Below are 23,001 nucleotides of genomic sequence, written 5' to 3'. Positions count from 1 at the left end.
AACCAGCTTCCTACCCCCACCCCCAAATTCCCCACAAGTGCCTCCCCAGATTCCAGCCTCCTCATTCTGCAGAACTCACAGCCCTCCCCTCCCCTGCAAGAAGGAATGCATTAAAGGCTTAACAGCATCTCCCCCCCCCCCAATTAATGCAGGCCTGGTTATAAGTACAACACTGTAAAATAGGGGTGGATTTGGGGAGGGTGGAGACGGAGAGAGGCGAGAAAGTTGGTGGCTCTTTGCAAGGCTGAGGAGGAAAGGGAGCGTGGGGGACCAGCCTCACAACCTTCTGCAGGCCGTAGAAGGGGCATCCCGGCAGGGAGCGCTCCGCGTGCGGCTGGTCCCGCGGGGCCAAAGGAGCGGCCGTTGCCGGGGCGACCGCTGGACGCCCGGCCGGGAGCATGGCGGCGGCGGTGGCTCGCAGGGTGCCGCTGGGCAGGGAGGCGCACGGCGTCTACAGCCTGTGCTTCGGAGCCAGCAGCGCGCAGCTGGCCGCCGGCTTCGGCGACGGCGCCGTGCAGGTATCGGGGCTGGGCGGCGGGCGCCCAGAGTGAGGGCCGCCGCCGCCTGAGCTGACGCCGCTCTCCCCGCAGCTGGTGGACGCCGGGACGGGCGAGCCGGGACCCTGCCTGCGACCGGGACGGCGTCCGCGGCAGGCCGTCACCGCGCTCGGGTTCCACCGCGCCAAGCCCGGGCTGCTGCTGGCCGCCGGCGCCGACGGGGTCGTCGTCCTCTACGACCTGCGCGCGGGGAGCGCGGCGGCCTCTCTGACGGGTAGGTCCGCGACTGGCGGGCGGGCTGGATGGCCTCGTGGGCCCCCCCGGCAGGGCTGCTGACCACGCGCCCCTCCCTCCCTCCCGGCCCCGCAGAGGAGGAGAATGAAATCCACGCGCTGGACTTCTGCCGCGACGGCAGCGCCTTCGCCACGGCCGGCAAAGACCGGCACATCCGCCTCTACGACAGCCACACTCACCAGGTGAGGCCCCCCCCGCCCCCCGCCCCCCCCGCCCCCCCCCCCGCGCCTCCCGCGCTCTTCCTCCTCTCCTCCTTTGCAGCTCGTCCACGTGGTGCGCGCGCCCGACTTCATGGCCGGGGATGAGTTCACGCCCTTCAGCGGCCACTCCCGGCGGATCTTCGCGCTGCGCTTCCACCCCAGCGAGTTGCACCTCTTCCTGACCGGCGGCTGGGACAACTCCGTCAAGGCAAGTGCTGCCCCCGCAAGGGCGGCTGCTCCCCCCCCCCACTCCCCCCGGTGCCTGGGTCAGCGATGGGCTCTCTGTCCCCTCTGCCAGGTTTGGGACAAGCGCGTGCCCAAAGGGGCGCAGAGCGTGATCAACGGGCCCCACATCTGCGGTCCTGGCATCGATATCAAGGTGAGTGAGTCCCGTAGGGAATGGGGCGGATTTCCACCTTCCCAACAGAAAAGGCTGCGCTTGCTGCAGGCCCAAGGGAGTGGGTGGGAGCCCTCTGGGGTAGGCTTCCCCAAGGCCTGGCCTGGCTGCTGAGCTGGAGCCTCGAAGCCAGATCCCCTGGGCTGAGCAGATGGCAAGGGGAGTGGCGCCTTGGGCCGGGCAGAGAGGGGGCCTCTGGCATCAAGCGCCAACTGATCTCTGCAGCTGATGGAGAGGCCCAACAGCACCGTCCCCCCCCCCAGCCTCCATGTCTTTGGGTTTAACACTCCAGCAATTTCTTGGATACTCCAGACAGAAGAAACTCTTGTGCCAAAGAGGGAGAAGTGAACCAATCTGCCTCCCCCCCCCCCCCAACTAGGGAGAACATATCCTGACTGCCTCCTGGGTGCCTCACAATGCTCTGCAGCTTTGGGACCTACGGATGTCCCGGCTGTGGCAAAACGTGCCCTTTCCTGGCAACCCCACCCAGGGAGAATTCCTCTACTCAGCCCAGTTCTGCACCGAGGACGTGGTGGTGGCTGGGGGCAGCGGTACCAGCGGGGCCGGGATTATCCACACTGGAACAGGCCAGGTAAGGGTTGAGGGGGGGGGGTAGAGTCTCGGGAGCAGCTGGCACAGGGGCGGCTGCCGATCACGGCCAGGATCCCCCCCTGCAGCCCTTCTTGGTTTTTCCTTGCTGCTCACAGGTGATCGGGGAGGTCCTGCTGTCCAACAAGCCAGTGCATGCTGTGGCTTCAGCTTCCGAAGGGCAGCCCGTGGCCGTTGCTGGCGCAGCGGGAAACCTCTACCTTGCAGAGCTGCACTGATTCACTCTGGCTGGGAGCCAGGCCGGCAGGAGACCGTCCTTTATAGCGGGGGCATCAGTTGCGCAACTGGCAGCTTCGCGGCTGTTCCGGCCTCTCACCCTGCCCCCACCTTATGCCCATTTGGCAACCCCTTCCTCCCCCCCCCTGCATATTGTTCTGACCCGCCCTTTGCAGTGTCAGAGGTGCTCCTGTATCTTCCCCGGGGATGGGACTCCACTTGGGCCTGAGATGTGTGGCGCATGGGAGATGCCACCTGCCAAGGGTCTGTGCAATAAAGCTTCCTAATGGCCGGCAGGACCTGTGTCTGAGAAACAGGTGCTGTGTTGCCCACGACCGGGATGCCTGTAGGAAAGGGGGAGGAGGAGGAGGAGGTGGAGGTGGTGGGCTGGGCGCTTCAGCTTTGCTGTTGTGTGAAGGTCCCATCCAGCCGTGCAGAGCCAGAGAGCCTCGTCGGGATCTGGACGAGGGAGAGGAACAAGTATCGGTGCAGCCTGGAAGATCAAGTGAGAAATGGCTCCACAGCAGGAGCGGCATTGTTTGAGCTGATCCCAAACCGGCTGGGGCTCAGCTAGTCTTTTCATGGCCGTTTCCCTGCTTTCCTGATCCGTAACTGAACTCAGTGGGGGCTTGAGGGGGTCTCTCTGTTTTCAAAAGAAGATGATGGTGAATAAGAGGGCCTGGCTGTCTTCGTGTTCTGAGTGCAGATGCTGCTCTCTCTTTCCTACCAGGCATCAGGTGTTCTCTAGAGCCGACTGCTGGCCTACCTGGCACCAGGGTTTTCCCTGCCTTTTCGGTCTGTTCGGGGTGGGGCAAAAAGGAGAAAGGCTCCCTCAAGGGCCCCCTTGCCCAGGGTGGAAATCCAGGTGGGTGCATCCTGGCATGGGGCTAACCCACCTTGCTCTGGCCAAATCACCATGGCCAGCTCGCCGCAGGACAAGAGTTACACTAATATCAGAGAGCTAGTGGAATAGAATCCTAAAGAAAAGTTGCAAAAGGAGGGACAGAATATGAATGGCGAAAATTAAAATGTTTAACTTATTTTAAATAATGAAATAGAAATGTTAAATTGTCCCGCAGTGTGTTGCCCCATGGTGAGTTGGCCGTGGTAAGTTGTCCCATTCCGTTTCGACATGGGGGACAATTAGCCCCTGAGAATACCAGCCCCACCCGTTCATCTGGAGGCACCATTGAAGGTGCTCCTGGTTTGAAGGGAGTAGCCTATGGCATCAGTGCTGCCCGGGAGATGCCCGTGGGGCCTCCCTTTCATGGAGCAAATGAGGACTGGGCTGGGCGCTTCAGCTTTCCTGTCAACCCAGGAGTGAGCTGGCTGGTGCCTGGTGGCTCCGGTGGGAAACCATCCACTGGGGTTCCTCTTGAGTCCACAGGGAGGATCTGGAGTCATCTAGCCTCAGATTCCCAAATGCACTTGAAAAGCTCAGCCCCTTAGTGGCAACAACCTAATTCTGGAGGAAACTTGGAAAAGAGGTTTTCGAGCATTTGCTTCTACCTCAGTTTACGGACGAAGCACTCCCACCCACCCCCCTCCAGTCCCCAACTCTGTCGCTTCCTGGCCGGGTTGAAGTGAGCCCATTGCCCATCTGTGGCGGCTGCCCAAGTACAGGCCTCCCTCTCTAAAGAACTTAGACCCCCTGCAGGGAGACTGGAGAGAGATTTATTTTAGACCAGGAACACCTGGATTTCCAACGTCTTCGGCAGCCTCACCGGCTGGGGAACCATCCTAGAGAAGGCCTGAGCAGCCCTGGTGTTCCTGGCAGGCTCTTCTCTTGAGGGGAAAAAGAGAGGCTTCCCGCCCCCTGGCCGTAATGCCTTGGAGGGTTCACTTGGCGGAGGGGAGGAGGGCCCGCAACAGACTCCTTCAAGCACCAGGCCAGCAATGTCCTTGGAAGGCAGCCTCGGTCTTCTCGGCCACCCGCAGGGCCGGCTCTGCAACCGTTTGCTTGAGATCAGCCACCGATGGCTTCTCGAGGCGGTGCTATCTGGCCGGTCCCCGCACTCATTTGGAGCTGGGGATCCTATGGCCTCACCTATCAGCTGAGCACAAGGAAGGGGATTTCAGAAGATTATTACTACTGCAATCCTGAGTCCAACCCCCTTCCTCCCCCTCCCCCTCCCCTCCCTCAGTCAGGTCTAGCATGTTCAGACGTCACATGGATGACAGTAACGCTTCTGATGAGCGGTCCCGTTTTAGGCCTTCGTTTCCAGGCTTGCCTCAGAAGCTTAGAAAAATGGCCCGGAAGGGGAGGTGGGGAAAGAGTTGTGGCTTCCCCGGGAGACTCTGCCTGTAAGCCCTGTCCCCTGGTGGGAAGGCCTGCAGGGCTCTCCTGGCGACTACCTTCATAGATGCTCGTCCAGCTGGCTCAGAGGAAGATGCCTCAATGCCGCGGGCTCCGCTTCCCACCAGTACCGGCAGACGTGGAAGGGAAGACCCTCGGGGGGGCTTCAATGGCGCGCACCCTCTCTCTCTCGCTGGCTTCGCTGTGCTGCTTGCCTGCGGTGGGTCAAAGGGTGTGGAGACGTTTGCCTTAGCGATGGGTCTTTTGAACTCCTGCCCAGGTATTGCATGAGAGCAGAACGGGATGACCGTCAGCACTTAGTGCCCGGGTGAGTTGGGCTGGGGATTTGCAGGCTGACCTCGCTGGGCAAGCGTCCGTCTGGTTTGCCTGGGGGTGGACAGGCTCAGAATGCCTCTCTCCAGCGTGGACAGGTCTGGGTGTGGGGAGTCGGGGGGCAGCAGCAGTGGGCTGGGAGCTCTGCTGTCACACTCCAGGAGTGATTTCTCTGTGATGGGAGGGGAAGACAGGCAGGGTTAGCTTTGTGGCCCCCCTCCCAGTACATTTGCTGCTTTGATGCACGAATCACACGCCGCCCTTCAGCCAAACCTTGCGATGCACCGGTCTTTGGAAAGCTGCTGGAGAGAATGAAGCCAGCCCCGAGGCTGTTCTGGAGCAGACTGGGAATAATGTGGGGTCCAGCCAGGGTGGCGCTCTGCCCTTTGTGCCCCTCCTATGATGGTAATTTGGGGAACAAGTGATCTTTGCTTGGCATGGCCATCCATGTGTTTTGCAATTATTTGGATGTTTCCCTCTCATTTCTGTGACGTCCTTTTTCTTTTCTTTTTCAGCAGTGTTTACCCTTTGTGAGATTATTCACATCTTCTACCCAGCCATTCCTTCTACCGGCCTGTGGGGGGCGTAGTGGGCAGCTCCAGTGCTTCCCCCGTCCAGCAGGCTGCTCAAGTCAAGGGCAGAAGTGGGGCAGAGGCAAGCTGGGGCCTCTCCTGCTCCTCGGAGGGTGGACATTGTGCACCCACGAGAGGGACCCCCCCAGTAGACCTAATGGCTCTGCCTCTGTGTGTGTGTGTGTGTGTGTGTGTATGTGTGGTGTATGTGACCGTGAGATGCTGCAACTGGTCATAAGGAGGGAAGCTTCTGGCCATCCGGTTATAACCCAGCAGGTGAGCTCCCCCCTCCTTTACCCTCTTTCGATAAAGCTTTAAAATTACAAAATAAGTTTAAGCTTTCAAGTGAGAATCCCCAGGCAGATCCAAGAGCTGGAGAGGAGCTGTTGCCCCTGTGTCTGGCCTGCTATGCTTTTTCCAAGTGGGGTTCTACTTGGGTGCCCAGGAATTGCCAATGTAGAAAAGTTTCTGTCTCGGAATTGGTATCCCTATTTCCGTGGTCCTGGCAAAGGGATCCTCCGTCATGGGGAAAGTCAGAATGAAACTGGGAGGGAGGCTTGGAGGAATAAATAGATGAAAAAGCAGTCGGTCAGGTGGGTCAGAGCACAGTCTGGGTGCCCAGGTAGCCCACTTGTCAACCGCCATTGGGAGTGACAACCCCCATCAGTCAGGGTCAGGAAGGTAAAGTGACATGTTGTTACTATGCCCAACTTATGTCAGTTTGTCAGTTCTGCAGTTCTTTAAAATATTTTCTCAATTTCTATAGCTGCCCAATTTCATCCAACTTGTTGAGCGAATACTGACAGTCATTGAGCAGGTCACTCAACTGTGATTGTTGACTTCCTGCTGGCTTCCCCATTGACTGTGCTTGTTGGAAGCTACCCGTGAAGGTCACAAATGGTGATCGTGTGATTGTGAGATGCTGCAGCCATTGTCAATGCTCGCCAGTTGCCAAGTGCTGGAATTGCAATCACCTGACTTCAGGGAGGCTGCAGCAGCTGCATCTTTGATACAAGTCTCCTTTTGAGCGCTATCATAACTTCTAGCAGTCACTAAATAAAGAGTAAGTTAGGACCATAAAGGGCCCACTGGCAGCCCATAATAGACTGTGGTCTTATGTACTTCAGTGGATTTTACTGTATGCAAAAAATCACCTGCCCCAAATACCATTTCATCAGTCAGTCTGTTTTTAATGGGGACTAGTTAAACAAACTTTCTTTCAAGGAGTAACCAGAGTGCCACTTTCTGGAAAAGTAGTCTGTCTCTGTGTGTGTGTGTGTGTGTTGTGTGAGCATACCAGTGATCATCCAAGGAAGGAACCTGGACCCTGACTCACCTGGAGGGTTGCTGTCACTTGTGTGGGGGTCCTTCTCTCCAGCTCCGGCCAGCCTGTCGGGGGCAGAAGGTTCTTAAGTCTTTGCTGTTCCCTCTGGCTTCTGCTCAGGGCTACCATCCCTTCCCCATAGCTGTCTCCTACTCTTACTGCTCCATTGGAGCTGACATTTGTTAAGGGCCTCCAGGGACCTGCAGGCCCCACATCCACCTCCCCTGGCTTTGGTCCTCTGTGCAGAGACGTATCCCCCATCCTAGTGTCGAGACCAGGTATGCCAGGAGAACGTGGCTTGCGTTTCCTTGCTTTGACTAAGATTTGAAGTTGATGCCTTCTCGTTCCTCACCTCCTTTTCACAGACAATTTCTGTAAAACTACCCGGTAGTTTTTTGCAAAATGGACCATGCTGGTATCCGAACCTGATTCCATCTTCTGAAAAACTAGAACAAAGGGAGTGCAGAGGTTACAAAGAGGGATTTCAGTAAACCCAGAAGGTTGCAGTGAACCTCAGTTCTGCTGAGGTTGCCGGGCATTTTCAAAATCCCAGCACCAAGTATTTTCTGGCGTTTGCCTAACCTCACAAGAACCGGGAAGAATGTTTTTGGAGAACAACAGGGCAGCTTATCGGAAGGGCTTTAAACTAAAACTGGAGGGGAAGAAAACCAAATTTTGGGACCTCTCCCCAAATATGAACCCGAAGGCAATCGGCCACGTGGTAAGAAGGCAGGGAAACTCGGATACAAAACAGGAGAGCCGCAGGAAGCAAATGCAGGGCCAGTCGAAAAGGACTTGGGCGCCTACACAACTAACACTTGAAGTATGAGGAACAAACAAGCTAGAAATCCAAGTGCAGGAGGGCAGATACGAGATTATTGCCATTACCAAAACTTGGTGGGATGAAACCCATGACTGGGACGTTCTGCCAGAAGGATTTATGTTGTTCAAAAGAAACCTAATAAAAGGAGGTATTATATATAAAAAATCAACTGCACCTGTACAGAAACGCAAAAAACGAAGAACAAGCAGCCCAACTCCTGAGTGCATTTGGGGTTAATGGAAAAAGGAAGAACATTGCCATAGGTTTTTACCCTACAGACCACCCAAGCAAGCAGAGAAAATGGATGAAGCCTTTGCTGGTGTGTGCAGGAAACACACTGCAATAGGAATGGGGGACTTTGGAGACAAACGCTGCCTCAAGTGGGAGGCCAAGCAGGTTCCTGAGAAACGTAGCAGGGAACCTTTGTCCCTCCAAAGGCAGAGGAGGGAACCAGAAAGTCGGCTGTCATGGACTAATTTGGATGAAATGGTTGAGGAGTTGAAATTGTGGGAACTTTGTGGGAAGACTGACCAAGTTCTGTTGGAATTAAACTCTTTGTTCATTATTTATCAAATTTATTGGCTACCCATCTTGCCACAAAGTAATTCTACAAAATCAGATGAGCATCTTGGACTAAGAGAGCTGATTTCAACAAACACTTCCATGAATGGAAATCTTAAAGGGAAAACCAACTCAAGAAGCTTGCGAAACTGAATAATGAGATTATAAAAGCCTGGTCTAGCATAATACTATTGAGAAAGAAAAATAAGAGATGCCGGATGAAACCAGAATGGTTGCATAAGAATTGATAAACAGAGTCAAAAGAAGGGACAGATAAGTAAAGCAAAATACCAGCAAATAACTCAAATCTGCAAAGATGTCAGGTTTAGGGTACAATGGTGTGTCTTCAGCACATTGGTGTCTCACTCCATGCTGTAGACGGCCCCTCCCAGCAGCTCTAGGTAGATGCTGAGTGGGAGGGAGGGTGGGCCTTCATAAACGAACTTCCCCTTGGATGGGGTCTGGGAGAGTGGCCTGGTCAGTGGTACTGAAGGGGCTGAGGGTTTCAGCAGAACCAGGAGAGTTCCCTTCATCTTGGAGCTGTCAGCAGGAGTGACTCATACAGTTTCTGTCCCATGCTGAGGCCTGAATCCTGACTGACCAAGGGCCTCGGTGGTATAGTCCAAGAACCTGATTAAGCATTTTCCCTAGGAAGAGAATAGGAATCTGGTTGATATTTTTCTGAAATTTGCACCTGGATGATGGTCTCTCGAGGAGAAGGAACTCTTCCCCGTCTCATTTCCAGGGTGCCCTAAAGACACCAGAAGATTCCCTCTGTCTGCTCACCTCAAAGGGCCTTGCTGTCCACCCACCCGCCAGGCCCCTGCTATGGCATATTTTCATGCAAGAAGCATAGTTCTGCTTCTAGGTTTGAAAAAAAAATGTTTTATTTGTTGAGATATTAGTTTTGTAAAAAAAGTTATGCAGATGAGCGGACACTGCAAATGGCAAGACTGTGATTGTCAGGAATTCTGGCTGAATGTCTGTCCCCCTCTTGCAAAGCGTGTCATGTGGGTGGGTTATCTAAGCAGAGATTAACACCACCAAGGGTGGAGCTTTATGGACCTCTTAATATTAAGGAAATTAAAAGCATATTTTTTGCCCCATGTAATATTTATGATAATACCCCAAAGCATTTTTCCATGGCAGATGAACCCAGGTTAACAAAAGAACCAACACAGGTGGGGTTTTTACAAAGGTAGATCCAAACTTGAGGTGTAAAGTAATTTTCTGACCGTGTGTGAGCTATTGTGGAAGAGATTCCTGTGGTTGGGGTGTGTGTGTGTGTGTGTGTGGGTGGGTGCTTCATCCTTGGAGGTTTTCATCATCTGAGATGATCTGAGGCTTGGACCAGAAGAGCCCTTCTAACCTAGGCTTCTATCTTTTATACTCTTAATTATTTTCAATATTTCTTGTCAATTACTGTATCATTATCTATGAACCTATTATTGCTGTAAGCCAGGGACTTGAAGTGGCATAAAAGCAGGAAACCATAACTGTGGGGGAGCCTGGTGGCATTTAGAGGGCAACCCCAGGCGCCCACCTCCCATGAGTCTTCTGCAGAGGGGGGGATGCGTGGGGGTGGGGGAAAGCACCTGGTCCCTCTGGGCAAAAGGGGAGCCTCCGGGTGAGCTCAGGCAGGGCAACCGTCCCTCTTTTCCTCTCCTACCTTTGCTCAGGTGGGAGAGGTCCTCCTGTTCCAGGTTTTTAGACAGTTCTGAGCTGTAATAGTTGAGTGTGTAGCCTAAACAAAAACAATTTCAGAATTTTGTTTGTTTTGTGAACACCTAAATAACCTCTTCCCCAAGGCCTGCAAAAATATGCCAGGCAAGAAGGGTTTTTATTAAAAAGTAGGGCGCTAACCAGTTAGGCGAGTGGCGAAGGTTGGGCGGTAAACATGCATCCTACATGCATCTTGGCAGGGTTACGGGAAGGGAAGGTACAAACCGAAGGCCACTCCTCACTTGCGCTTTAATTGAGCAAACTCGTGTCTTGCCAACACCAATTTCCTCTTTCCTCCCCTGCCCTCTTTGTGCCCAGAAGAGACACAGAGCTGTCCCGGCATCCCAGATTGGCAGAGGATTCTCCTCCTGCTGGAGGTCACTGACCAGTGGGACCATTCAGCGGAAGGGAGGGGCGTCTCGAAAGCTGACCTGGCCCCTTGGGAATAATTCGGGCAAACAATGCGGACTGAAACTGACAGTCAGAATTGTTTTGCTGGCTGGCTGGGTGGCTAAAACAGAAGGGAAACAAAATTGCAAGTGGTGTCTGCCCCAAACCTTGTGAATCCCCAAAGCTTTGTGACTCCCCGTTTCACCTCAGTTTGCTTATTGAACAAGTTGGGAGCAAATCCCCCCCCCGCCCCCCCCCGTCTGAAAGGAGTTCGGAGACTTTCTGCTGATCAGACTGGCTGATCTCTCTTTTTCAGCCCGGCCATTCGGGTGGGGGTGGGGGGGCTGCGAAAGCTTGGCCTCAGCCTCTCCACAGGCTTCCCGTGTCAGAGCGGGACAATCTCTGGAAGGCTGATGCCAACATGGCCGCCCACTGACCCACTTCCAACATGGGCTTCGTTTGCAGCAAAATGTCCACTCTGCCCTCCCCAGCGACCTCTGGCCTTTCTCTGCCACTTCCTTGGGGAAGTGTTCCCGATTCAGCTCTCCCTGGGCCCCTCCACACCCCATCCCTGCCTTGGGAGGCATTGCGCTGCCTGTCCAGCAGGCCCTCAGTTGGCCTTCTGCCCCCCCAGAAGCTCAGGGGAAAAGGACTGGGGAAGGGGCTGGGATTCACGGGAGGGAAAAGCATTTCCTCATATTTACCCATGAACCGTGCGGCACCGTTCCTGATTTCGGTCTGGGCGTGATGGAGGAACCCCAAGGACTGGGATATGAAAATGTGGATATTGTCATGATTGTTCCTCATCTGCAGAGGGAAAAAAAGCACAGGGATTCATGGTAGAGAGGGGGATGTAACCCATTCGGCCCTGTCCTCCTCTGGGCCAGGTCTCTCCATGCCTCCCCCTCCTCCTCCTCCTCCTCCTCCTCCTCCGATTCTCTGAGCTGCTCTAGGCTCTGGCTGGGGTCAGCTGTGAAGGCATCCAAGCGTCGCGTTCTTTGACGGCCTGATTTCCTTTTACCACTAACACTTCCAAGCATCGTTGCTTTCTCCAGTGAATTTCACTGCATGACGTGGCCAAAATGGTCAAGATATAATTAAAAGTAGTTCTCATCCTGCAACGGTACATTTAGTGACCCTTCAATGTTACAACAGCACTGACTTAAGACCATTTTTCACAAAACCGGAGCAGCATCTCCATGGTCACATGATCAAAATTCGGACGATTGGCAACCGATTCATATTTATGGCGGTTGCAGTGTCCCGGGGTCATGTGATCCCCTTTGCAGCCTTCTGATAAGCAAAGTCAACGGGGAAGCCAGATTCACTTAACAACCATACTAACTTAACAGCTGCAGTGATTCACTTAGCAACCGTTAAGTGATATACTTAAGGTCATAAAATGGAGCAAAGTTCACTTAACAAATGTTTTACTTAGCAACAGAAATGTTGGCTCAATTGTGGCCATAAGTAATTATTTGGCCAGACCTTGTGCTTCTATTTCTCCTTTTTCTGATATCCCTCGAGCTGGGTGAGGGGGCATTTTCCTAAAGCAGGGAGGCCTAGCGGCCTGGCTTCAGACCCCCCCCCCCCCCGGGAAGAATTGGAGGGAAATGAAAACGGCCTGCTCTACTTCTCTTGCTGTGCTCAGGCCAGGCCAGGTTGAGAGCTGGGCACATCAGTGCATGACTATGGAAGCCTCCATGCAAGAAGTGCATCCTCTCTCCATGGATGGCAGACTTTTGTCTCTTTTTTATGTTTTGCTCAGTTCTTTGGTTACACCTCTTCCATGGTCAGTGCGGCTTGGAAGGAAACCTTTCCTGTAATTCAGGCACAGAAGCCGTGGAGAACAAGGGAGCTGTGGAGTCGTGAGGCTGACGCAGAATTTATCTCCACTCCCTCTCAAATTCAACCTAGTCTCACTCCGCATTTTCCTGTGTGTACAGGCAGTCCTTGCTTAATATTGTTCTAATAGCCGTAACACTTAGACTTTTTACAGCCCTCTTTGAGCGGTTTACAGAATCAGCATCTTTCCGACTGAAAGGGGCTGATGTCATGATGGCACGGCATGCAATCTTGGTGCTCCGTGATCACAGTCGATATTTCTGCCGCTGGACGGTCCATTCGGACTTAAATTGTCCCGCAGAGATGGTGACTGAGAAGGGCACCTCCTGCTGATCTCAGGCACACTGCAAAGTCCCTGAAAGACCCAGGAATAGCCTTTTTTTTCCGGTGACAGAAATACAACTAATGAAGCTGCTGAAGTTGGGACAGCTCCGGAATGGGAAGAAAGCAAAAAGAGAAAGTGTGTCGAATTGGTGAGGAAATTTTATTATTAGAAAAAGAGACTACCCAACAAAAAATTAAATTAAAATTGAAGATAGAAGACTGTAAGTGGCAAAATTAATCTACATTAAACTTAGTGTGTTATCCTGTTTCTAATTTTTTTTCATGGATGGAATTTTTGCAAAGGATCCCTATTTTTTAAACTGAATGGATTAATTTTTCTTCTTTTTTCACTTTTGCTTACACCTATGGATTAAAATTGTCCTTTTTTTATAATGCTTGATTGGATTGATTGGATTGTTTTTGATCTCTATTTAAGGGTTTTTTTCTTTCTTAAGCTTGGAATATAAAAAATATAATAAGAAGGATTATAAAGAGGGTTGTAACAGCAGAAGGAAAAGCAGTTACACTGCCACTTAGAGGCTGGAGGCTGGATACATTGTTTTTTTCTTCTTTCTCTTTGATCACTTGAGATTCAAGGTTCTTTCAGTTTGTTTACTGAGAGAGATAGTAGGAAGAGCATGTTGTTTATAAGGTGCTTTTTGAGAGTTCTATCACTAGTTATTGGAGGGAAGACAACATTTTGACTTGAAAGATAATAAATGAATCTGTTTGAAGTTTATTAAAATAGCCTTGAATCCTATAGTGTCAGTGCTTGCAAAATTGGAAGAATGGCGCAGCAGGAAAAAGAAGCTGCAACATTACAAATGATTATGTTTGAAATTCAAAATCTATTAGTTGTGACAGAGAGAATTGAAAAGAGATTGGAGAATATGGAATACAAAACAGAAAAAAATGATGGAAATGTTTATCAAGTGAAGAATGTGGAGGACAGAGTTCAAAAAATGGAAGGAAAAAATGAGAAAAGAGATAAGAAAACTGGATACGGATAACAAAGTGACTGTGGTTGATAATGGCAAGAGCGGAATATGGAAAGAGGAGATAGATGGATTGGAACTCTACCCCAGACTTCAAAGCACAGTAGAAGAAAAGAGAGAAAAATTGACGGAGATAAGGAGAGAAATTTTGACAGAAGCACCAGTGATAATAAAAGATAAGCTGATGGAAAGAACAGATGCTGGCTTTCGAGCTTTTATGAGATACGAAAGAAACAACATGTTGCGAAGAGAAGATTTATTATGAAAGTAACTAGAATATTAATGCTACAAATGGCAAGAGATATAAGACTGCATTATTACTGGAAAGATACAGGTTGATGCAATGAAAATGTATAATAAAAACTAAATAATGATTGATGATAACAATACATATAGATATATTAGTTTGATAATATGAAATTTTATATAAACAATATATGGAGAATATAAGAGGAGGTTTAAAAGCTTATCAAAATATGTTATAAAGATGTATTGTGATTGGATGATTTAAGAATGATATAATAGAATGTTATCATATAATCCTATTCTAGAGTTTGAATATTATATATAAAAGGATATAAAACAATTATAGTCAAATTAATGTTGAGATATAATAATTGTGATATACATGAATATATGTGAATTGATGTGGAAAGCAGATGATGACTATGGAAGAGATGCATGGAAATACTGTAACCAACTGACACACTTTCTACAATTTGTAATGGAAGATTTTTTTTTAATGTTTGTTTGTCTTTGTTCAAAAATAAATAAAAATTGTTTTTTTTTAAAAAAAGAATCAGCATCTTTCCCCCAACCATGATCCTCATGTTACTGACCTCGGAAAGATGAAAGGTTGAGTCAACCTTGAGCCGGTCAGAATCGAACTCCTGGTATGTGGACAGAATTGGCCTGCAATCCTGCACTCTGAGTCACCAGAACTCTTAGTTGCAACATACTCGACAAAATACACCTCTGAGCCACCCTCAAAGTCTCGGCTGCTGCACAGAAATGATGGCATTTGGGGTGCTTGGCAACAGGTCTCCACTTGCAGTTGTTGCAGCATCCTGCAGTCACATTTCTGGCAAAAATGGCCATTGGATACGCCGGGTTTCCTTAATGAGCACAATGACTCTCATATCCATTATGGAAAAGATCGTAAAATTGAATTAGGTCATGTGGTGACTTTCTTAGCAACCGCTCTGACTTACAATCCAGATATTGGGTCCTTTTGTGGTCATAAATTGAGGTATAGATGTAAGGGCAATCCTATCGGTACAATACAAATATAAATCACATAATCAAATAATTATTCTGCTTTTTGTCTCGGAATTCAAGATGACATTTCTTCTGCCATTTCATTCCTGCCCCTTTCTCGGGTTGTTGGGTTGTGGGAGGGAGGACAATGGAAAAGAGCCAAAAAAGGTCACTAATTGTGATTGTGGGCTTAGGGGACACTGCAACCATTTGTAAATACAAGCCATTGGCTGAGCACTGCAAACATGGCCTCCTGACCAAGGGGGTCTGTGTGAAGTTTTATGACAAACGATGGTTCCAAGGCTGCTGTAACATCAAATGGTCATTAAGCAGCTGGTTATTAAACAAGGACTGCCTATACCAACTTCGTAAATGGCTTCCATTTAAGGAGAAAAAAAAACATCTGCCAAGCAACTCTTCACTGACCAAGTATTTCCAAGCATTCACCAAGCAGCTCCGGAGATCATCCCAAGCGAGACTGCGGAACATCAGCTTCAGGTGGGCCCACCCAAGGAAGACTCCGCAGTGCAAGAGAGTCAACTTGCAGCTCTGCAACCAGGAAGAAAGGGGTGGCAGGTGGGTGAGTTGCCCCCTGAAGAAGAGGGCATCTTCAGACCCCCCAAAGCCATCTCGGCCTAGGAGGGAACGTGCTGGGGCACTGATCAATGTCCCCAAGCTCAACGACATCCCACCCCTTAAATGACAGAAGGAGCCACTCTTTTCTAAACCTTGAATGCCTGTTAGAGTCCTTGCTCTTCCTAGTGGTGGGACATATTCATGCGGCAGAAGGACGGGGACGAGTGACCTGCGTCCAAACTCTCATGTTTGCCCTCTGTCTGCTCTTCCAAGGTTGCGGGGCTTCTCTCCTCAGTTATTGTGTAATTGAAGCCAGGGGTTCCATCGCGATTATTGGCTCATGACAACAGACGCCACCACGTTTGTTGAGTTTTACTGTGCCCCCTTTGAATCCTCTTAATTCTACATTAATGTTGGTGCTACTGAACCCAGTTCAACCTTCACCCTCTCAGAAGGGGGTTTGATTTGTTCATAGATGCAAGGCTGTACAGGCAAGACTTTAGGACTTCCTGTTTGCCCTGATGATAATCAGTGTTTTAGAAGGGATCCTTCCCAGGCCAAGCTGGAGATACCAGCCAGGATTGAAGCTCTGTGCCTTCTGCTAGAGTAACAGATATTCCACCCCTGAACTTCCACCCTTCCAAGTGCGAGAGGAGAGCCACCTCTGCAGGTGTCTGAACTTGCCATGGCCACCGTGGTCTCCCGGTCTTTCAAGTGGAGCAGCAGAGGGAGGAGGCTGTAGACCACTTCCTTTTTGAGGAGGGCCTTCTCAGTTTCCTTGGACCTCATCACCAGCTGCCCAAACAAGGAGATGGCCGTTGCCCGGACGTCCGCTCTTTCCTGATGGAGACACACAAAGAAAGAAGCTGGTATGAAGTGCAGCTTTTCTGTGATGGCGGTCCAGCTTTGACGCTTTTGGGAATACCAAAGAATTTCACCTGTCAGCAAAAGAGTAGAGAGATTTTAGTGGATTATCTGGGGATTGTTCAAGTTCTTTCAACACCCCTCCCCCCCCCCCGGAAACATTCTTCCATTCAAAATAGAGATTTAGAAAATTGCCTTTACTGGTTTCAAAACTCCTCCCCACTTTAAAGGTGACCATTTCAGAAATCCAAGTGGGTTTTTTTCTTCTCTGAATTTACTAGCCTTCAAGGGCTTGATACCCCTGGGGGTGATTCAGCAGGTGCTCATATGTTTTTATGGAAGCCCCAACCCCGGTTCTTCAAAACTTACATCCTCAAAAAATGAGCGGACATTCAGAGCAAGGTCAACAGAGATGAGCCCAATTCCCTGGCCATCCATTTCATAGAGTGTGGTCATTATGTCATTCAGCCCCTCCAGAACGTCTTCACATCCACTGAAAATAGAGCTGATCATTGTGGGAAGCTGGTCTCGCAGGGACTTAACCTGAGCAGACAAGAGGGAGGCAAAGACATGTTTGAGAGGGAAGTTTGCTGTGGGTCTCAAATCAGGAACTGCAACCTCTGCCTATGATGACCAGGATGGGACCTTCCCTGCCTCTTCTTGCCGCCTTCTTTGAAAAGAAAGAGCATGGAATGGGGCTCTGCAAATCCTCTGGTTTTCAACTATGACAATTTGCATCTGGATGGCAGTGCAATTGCCTGCCCATCACAGCCACCCAAGACTCCTGCCTCCTCCTTATCAGGAGCAAGGGGTCTGCCTTCAAAGTTAGGGGTTGCCGCTTTTGTGGGTGGCCGTGGGGCGAGGCCTGTGAGGTGAGCAGGACCATAAAGACTTCGAGGGGAACTGGTGGTGGCCACTTTCCAGGGAGCGAACTCGGGGAGCCTGGCAGCAGTTGGGCAAAAGAGGGGAGACACAGATCCTAGCCCACCCTGGTGATCCCCTCAGGCCAAACGACCAGAGGAACCGCTCTGTAGGCCCCTCGGATACAAAAGCTGGGGTATAAATCAGATCACCCCCCTCACTAGGGACCGTTGCTTCCTGCCCCCGCCCCACTTTCTACCGTGGTCCGAGGGGGACGCGGTGGAAGCGTTCCAGGAACAGGAGCAACGTCTGGGAAAGGAAGCCCTGGAGGAGGCAGGGAGGCTTCTGAGAGAGCAAACCCCGGACCCCCCTGGCTGGGCCTTGTTGTGCTGAAGTCCCTCTCTGGACTGTTCTGGGGTGGGGTGGAGAAAACATCCTTTCTGAGTGGGGAAGGGATGTCCTCAGCTTTTTTACACCTTGGGTTTTTAATATAGTTTTTATTAAGAATTAAAAGCAGGGGGAAATGAACAAATCTAATACAAAAAAGCAAAGGAGAAGGAAGAAAAAAAGTCAAAAGTGCTAAAAGAAAATTTCTGTTCAACTTCCTTCAGGGCAGGAATAATTACAAATACAAAATCCCCCCCTTACTTTACGGTTACAGGAATAAACTCTCTTTTTCGTATTGTCTGTTTTTTTCTAATCCTAAAAACAGTAAGTCAGGTTCATTTTTTTCTGTTTCACGGAAAAGCCAAACAGGACTTTCAATTAGCAATAAACACAGAAATTGTCTTTTGTCTAATTAAATTACAGAATCTAATCGACTTGGTTCCATCATCTTCACCAAATATCCTCCCATTGCAGCTGATGTCAAGCCTTTGTCCATACAATAATTTCGCTGTGGTTGTGTGTGTGTGTGTGTGTGTGTGTGTGTATGTGTGTGTGTATGCATGCATGCATATATATGTATGAATGTATGCATATATGTGTGTGTGTGTGTCTGTAGTACGCCTATGAAGGGAGCCTGCTCCCACCCCCACCATCCTGCGATCTTGCAGCTCCAGCCGGTGTTCCCAGGACCATCCTTTGCCCCACCTCAGGCCTCCCTCACACGGTACGCAAAGGGAGCCTGACTAGGCCAGTGCAGGGGCCTATGAGTGACCATGCAGCTTCCGCACACAGTAGGCCTTTGAGGCCTCCCTCACACGGTACTCGTCTGCCAAGGGCCGGGATCGTAGACAGGGCGGGAAAGAGGAGCGCATGGGAGGGGGAGAGGGCAGGGATGATGGGCATGGGAGTAGGGGGAAGAAAGGCCCCTCTTAACGGCTCCCTGTCAGACAAACGCTTTGACGCCTACAAATACCCGGTCAACGCTGGGTCCTCAGGTGGTACTGTTAGTATTTCCATTGGCTGTACGTTTGCTTCCGATATGTTCGCCATGCTATTTGGTGCCTTGTGGATACAGAGGATTTCCGGCCTTCTCGGGCGGTCCTGCTCCTTTCACTTTTAGAGGTGCGTCTTCTCTCATCAGCTGCCATTCCTTGTTCCTCTTATCAACGCGATGATCCCACTCCCACCAAAGGCAACTCCTGGGCTGATGCGGTTGGGGCTGATCGACAACCTTCCTCTTTTTCAGTATCTGCATTTCATGTTCAATTTTCTCTCAGGCGTTGCGGCCGCCACCAGTCAACGGCTCAATGGTGCCTCTGGGAAAGGTTCCTTCCCGATGGTTTCTGACGGATGAGCAATTGTTCCAGACGCTCTTCTTCTTGTCTCGTCCGGCTCAGGAACTGTATATGCAGAAGGACTCTGTGGCCCCCAAGCTATTGCAGATGCCATCGAAAGGGGACTCTTTCGCTCTCGGAATCTAGGTGGAAGCCTCTGAAATGCCTTATGTGCCAAGGCTTCTAGCGCTTCTTCTCAGCCAAGGACTCGGAAAGGTCTGGCATTCACCTTCTTTTCCCGTATTTACAAAGTGATTTTATTTCTTTGGCTGGCACACATGGATACAAGATTCTTTAGGTGATTCCTGGCCCACTCACCTTCTGGCCTGAGGGCCCCTTACGACTCATGCCTGTAGCAGTGGTGGTGGGGGGGGATGGAGAGCCAACTGGAAACTTAAATTTTTACTGGGCAATTTTTTACTAAATTTGACAAGAGCCATAGGCTTTGCCTCTTGTATGTTTTCAATTGAGAAATAGACACCCCCCACCCACCCCCAGATTTTGGCCTGTCTTCACATGAAATGTTTGGTCATCTTCCTTGTACAACTCAAGGTTTGGATGCTCCTTCCTTGGCCTCCATTACAGGAAATTACTTTTTGAATCCATGTATTTTGCCTCTGAGCAGGCAAACCAGGCTCCTTGTAAAAAAGGAGGGAAGCCTCCCTTTTGGATGGTGAACTGCCTCCACATCGACCAGGAGGCTGGGTTAGAGCTGTTCTTTCTGGAAGACCACATCGTGGCAGCCCAGCTGAGGTGGGCCCTCCCAAGCCCCATGAATCGCCTTTGGGAAGGTGGCTGAAGGGCCCTGTGGTCTGTCACACCTGCCTGAAGCCGCTTTGGCCGGTCTTGACTGCAGTCCGAGCAAACCTCCGGTACCAAAGACTGGGTCTCAGCCTGCCTGATTTTGGGTTCAGGTTAGTTGCCCTTTAGAAATGACTTTATGCACTTTGGTGACAGGGTAGCATTGGCTTGTCTGGTAGCCGTTATGTTTGTAATTTTGTGGATTTTGTCACTTTCAATGTCTAGGTGATTTATCTATTGTACGTTCCAAGTTTAACTGCCTTGTTGAGCTGGCTCTGTGCTTAAGCACACGCAGATTCAGAAAATTAAGCAGGTAATTGTAGGTGAAAGAGGTGCCTTTAAAAGGAATTTCTTGGGAAGCAATTCTCAGAAAGCTTCTAATGCCGTTTTAGAAGGGAGGTTAATGCACAAGTGAGAGGAACGAAAAGGAACCACGATGCCCTAGGAGGCAGACCATGCCTGGCAGGAAAAGTAAAGGATTTTATAGCTAAAGGTGTGCAAAATACCTGCGTATAGAGGGGATTGCACCTGGCCTGGGTCACCCTCAACGCTCTTGCCTTCTGTGCCCGTCCATCTTGGACTCCGATCTGTGGCGCCTGGTGTTTGGCCTGAGCAGGGCAGGAATCACAGAGGGGCAGTTTCTCCAGGCAGCTCTTACCTTCCCTTGCTGGAAGACGAAGCTGTTCAGCCCTTTCAGGCAGAGGTCTTGCACTGCGGGGTTGGGTGCTGCCAGGCCCTCCTCCAGGTGCTCCCGGAGGCTGAACCTGTTCATCATCTTGATGGCAGAGGGACTCTTGAGGAACTGAGGAGGCAAAAGGGCCTTTGCTTTATTCGCAAATGGTTCTGCTAGAGGACCTTTAGAAAGGCTAAAGGTCATTCGGCTCTGGGATATGGGAGGACAGGATATGGGAGGCTCTGGGATATGGGTGGGTGGGTGGGTGTAATTGTGTGTGTGTCTTCTCCCCCCCCCCCCCCCCGGGTGTGTTTGTCTGAACAAGCCCGGCTGGAGGTAGCAGCATCCACAAAGCTCCGCCTTGCTTGGTCAAGGCTTGAGGACAAGAGACCCACCACCACCACCACCACCACCACCACCACCACCACTCTGAGGCGAGTCCTCACCTCGATCACGAGCGCCAAGGCCGTCACCTTCTTCAGTTCATCCTCCTCACTGCTTAGAATGAGAGCAGCCTCCCCAAAGATGCCCGGGATCTGGGCACTGTTGCACTCAGTCATGGCCCTGCTTGTTGGGGGGACAGCAGAGTCAGAGGAGTGATGGCTGTGGTGTGAGAGGCAGGGGCCAGAAGGGGGCAGCTGAGAGAACTGCCTGGCTCTCCCCCCCCCCAGCCCCACTCACTTCCCCATCCCCCTTTCAGGGGCAAAGCCCCCCCCCCGAGAGCCTCATCTGGCACCAGAGGGCTTTGCTTGATGCTGCTCCCTTAGGGGGGAGGGGGAGAGCGATGACCATTGTCCTGTTGTGGCAGGGCACCCAGGAGGGCCCCAAGAAGAGCCCCACACAGGCTATCCCCCCACCAGTTTCCCAGGTGCTTGGAAGGACAGGGAAAGGGTGCCCTCCAACTTGTCTCGCTCTTCCATGCTGGGCTGATTAAAACGGATCCTTTCCCTCAGTCCAGTCCAGGGGGGGGGGGGCTGCCGAGGGAAAGGGACGCTCCCCACCCCCAAATCCTGGGGAAAGGATCTGAGCCCAGAGACCCTGTGCCTGGGAGAGAGGGAGGACCCCTGGGTGGAGGAAGGGAAGCCGCAGGAGGGGGGGGGGGCAGTGCAGGACTCAGCCATCCTTGGGGGAGGGGTGCAGCGCTTACAGCCAGGCCTCTTACCGTGCCAGCAGACGTGTGCCCTGCAAAAAGCGCTGGGGGTTGCTGAGCACCACCCAGCCTTGCTGGAATTCGATGCAGGCATAGACTGCCCAGTCCCCGGCCACGGAGAAGAGGCTCTTCACAATCTCCACTGAAGTGCTGCAGACAGAAAACAGGCGTCACTGGCGCTGCTCCCTCCCTCCCTCCCTCCCTCCCTCCCTCTCTCTCTCCTTCTCTCTCCCCCCCCTCTCCCTCTCCCTCCCTCTCCCTCTGTGGGCCTCTGGGGCTCACCAGGAGCAGGCAAAAAGCGGGGCACCCCATTCCTTTGCTGTAGCTTCAGCCCTTTGCCCCACTCACCTGTTTGGCAGCACAGGCACACCCACCGCAGAAAGCCCACAGTTGGGGTTGATCTCAGGACGGCCTGGGAAGGCTGGGGAGGGGGCTACTGAGGAGGGGCTTTCCTTGGGCAAACAGAACAGCATAGTGGCCCAGGCTTTCCACGGTCGCTTCAGTGAATCCGGCTGGCTGGATTTTGGCACAAAGACCTCCCTGTCGTCCCAAGGGGGCTCAGGACAGTTCCCTTTTCTTTCATTCTATTTGCCACAGACCCTTTCCGATTCCCGCCTGCTGGTGCCGCTAACAAATGCCCTGAACCGGAGATCAGGTTCAGTGCAGACTCTGGGTGCTGAAATTCCCTGGGTCTGAAGGAGAGCCAAGGAGGGCCAGAGGAGGTTTGGTGAGTGCAAAGTTAAGTGTTGTCCATGCATTTCAACCTGTGAGACATTTTTAAAGGGGGATCCGACATCTTGTCCTACCTGGCAGGGCTGCAAGCGGAGACATTTCAGCTGGCAGGGCAGAGACCGGCCCTTTCCTTGGTCTTTCTGCAGTGCAGCGAACCAAAGGTGGCCCTGACTTTCATTCCCAGCCACAGCGCTCCCTGAATTGCCTTTTTGGACTGGGATTTGCTAGTGGCCCTAATGTTTGGCTTTCACCATCAATGGCATTATTAATTTCCATCCTTAGCTTTAGCTGTTTATATTCTGCCAAAGGTGTTTTCCAAAAGCAACTGGGCTTTCTCGGTTCCCTTTCCTTGAAAACGTTTCATTTCCTCCATGCAGGCTCCCAATACAGGAGTCCTGGACTAGGCCCAGCAGGGAGGTCTCCCTGCTGTCCTGAAGCTCACAGCCCCGCCTGCCCTTCTGGATCCTGCTCTTTCCAGGGGTGGGGGTGGGGGTGGGGGTGGGGAGTTAGGGCCCACCCGGTGCTGAGAGAGGTGGCCCTCTTCCTTTGGGTACCTCTGGAAGGTGAGTGCGGTGGGGTTTTCTCTCAGAATGAGATCCTGCCTGGCTTTCAAGGCCTCTGGCAAGTCCAGCTGCATCACGTAGAGGACCTGCTTCAGCAGAGGGATGAAGAGCTGGAGGTGCATCTCGCCCAGGGCTGCCCGATAGCCGGGGATGTGGAAGGTCTCGTAGATGACGTTCATGGCCTGGCAGGGAGAAACGTGGAGACGCCGCCACCCTCAGAGAAGGAGCCTCTGGGCAGCCACTCCTTTTTATCCTTGCTCGCTCCCCCCACCCCTTGATTACAGCTGGTCCTTGACTCACGACCGGAATGGATGCCAACATTTGTGCTGCTAAGCAAGACCCTTGTTAAGTAAATTTTGCCCCCCCCCCACTTTATGGCCTTCCTCACCACAGTTGTTATTTATT

General features: G+C 51.5%; 2 protein-coding genes across 2 annotated transcripts in view; one reads left to right on the top strand and one right to left on the bottom strand.

Moving 5' to 3' along the window:
• The first annotated feature begins 1,020 nt into the window (after positions 1 to 1,020).
• On the top strand, positions 1,021 to 2,500 carry LOC116513138. Its single transcript, XM_032224013.1, has 3 exons — positions 1,021 to 1,370; positions 1,768 to 1,980; positions 2,096 to 2,500. Exons 1-3 carry the CDS (start codon positions 1,083 to 1,085, stop codon positions 2,213 to 2,215), a joined length of 621 nt encoding a protein of 206 aa, XP_032079904.1. The 5' UTR covers positions 1,021 to 1,082; the 3' UTR covers positions 2,216 to 2,500.
• Positions 2,501 to 6,305: 3,805 nt separating this feature from the next.
• Positions 6,306 to 23,001, bottom strand: part of LOC116513271 (maestro heat-like repeat family member 5) — a gene marked incomplete at its 5' end in the record, with an annotated part of 49,912 nt that continues 33,216 nt past the window's right edge. Inside the window, 12 exons of the mRNA XM_032224280.1 lie at positions 6,306 to 6,466; positions 6,751 to 6,803; positions 7,091 to 7,184; positions 9,792 to 9,866; positions 10,939 to 11,041; positions 15,082 to 15,204; positions 15,916 to 16,071; positions 16,465 to 16,638; positions 20,137 to 20,280; positions 20,598 to 20,715; positions 21,314 to 21,451; positions 22,588 to 22,778. Of these exons, the coding sequence (XP_032080171.1) occupies positions 6,306 to 6,466; positions 6,751 to 6,803; positions 7,091 to 7,184; positions 9,792 to 9,866; positions 10,939 to 11,041; positions 15,082 to 15,204; positions 15,916 to 16,071; positions 16,465 to 16,638; positions 20,137 to 20,280; positions 20,598 to 20,715; positions 21,314 to 21,451; positions 22,588 to 22,778 (1,530 nt within the window). The remainder of the gene's footprint in view (positions 6,467 to 6,750; positions 6,804 to 7,090; positions 7,185 to 9,791; positions 9,867 to 10,938; positions 11,042 to 15,081; positions 15,205 to 15,915; positions 16,072 to 16,464; positions 16,639 to 20,136; positions 20,281 to 20,597; positions 20,716 to 21,313; positions 21,452 to 22,587; positions 22,779 to 23,001) is intronic.

This window comes from Thamnophis elegans, chromosome 9, assembly GCF_009769535.1.
Source record: "Thamnophis elegans isolate rThaEle1 chromosome 9, rThaEle1.pri, whole genome shotgun sequence".
Taxonomy (NCBI): Eukaryota; Metazoa; Chordata; class Lepidosauria; order Squamata; family Colubridae; genus Thamnophis; species Thamnophis elegans.
Note: the sequence above shows the minus strand (reverse complement) of the source record. Positions and strands in the feature narration are given on the sequence as shown.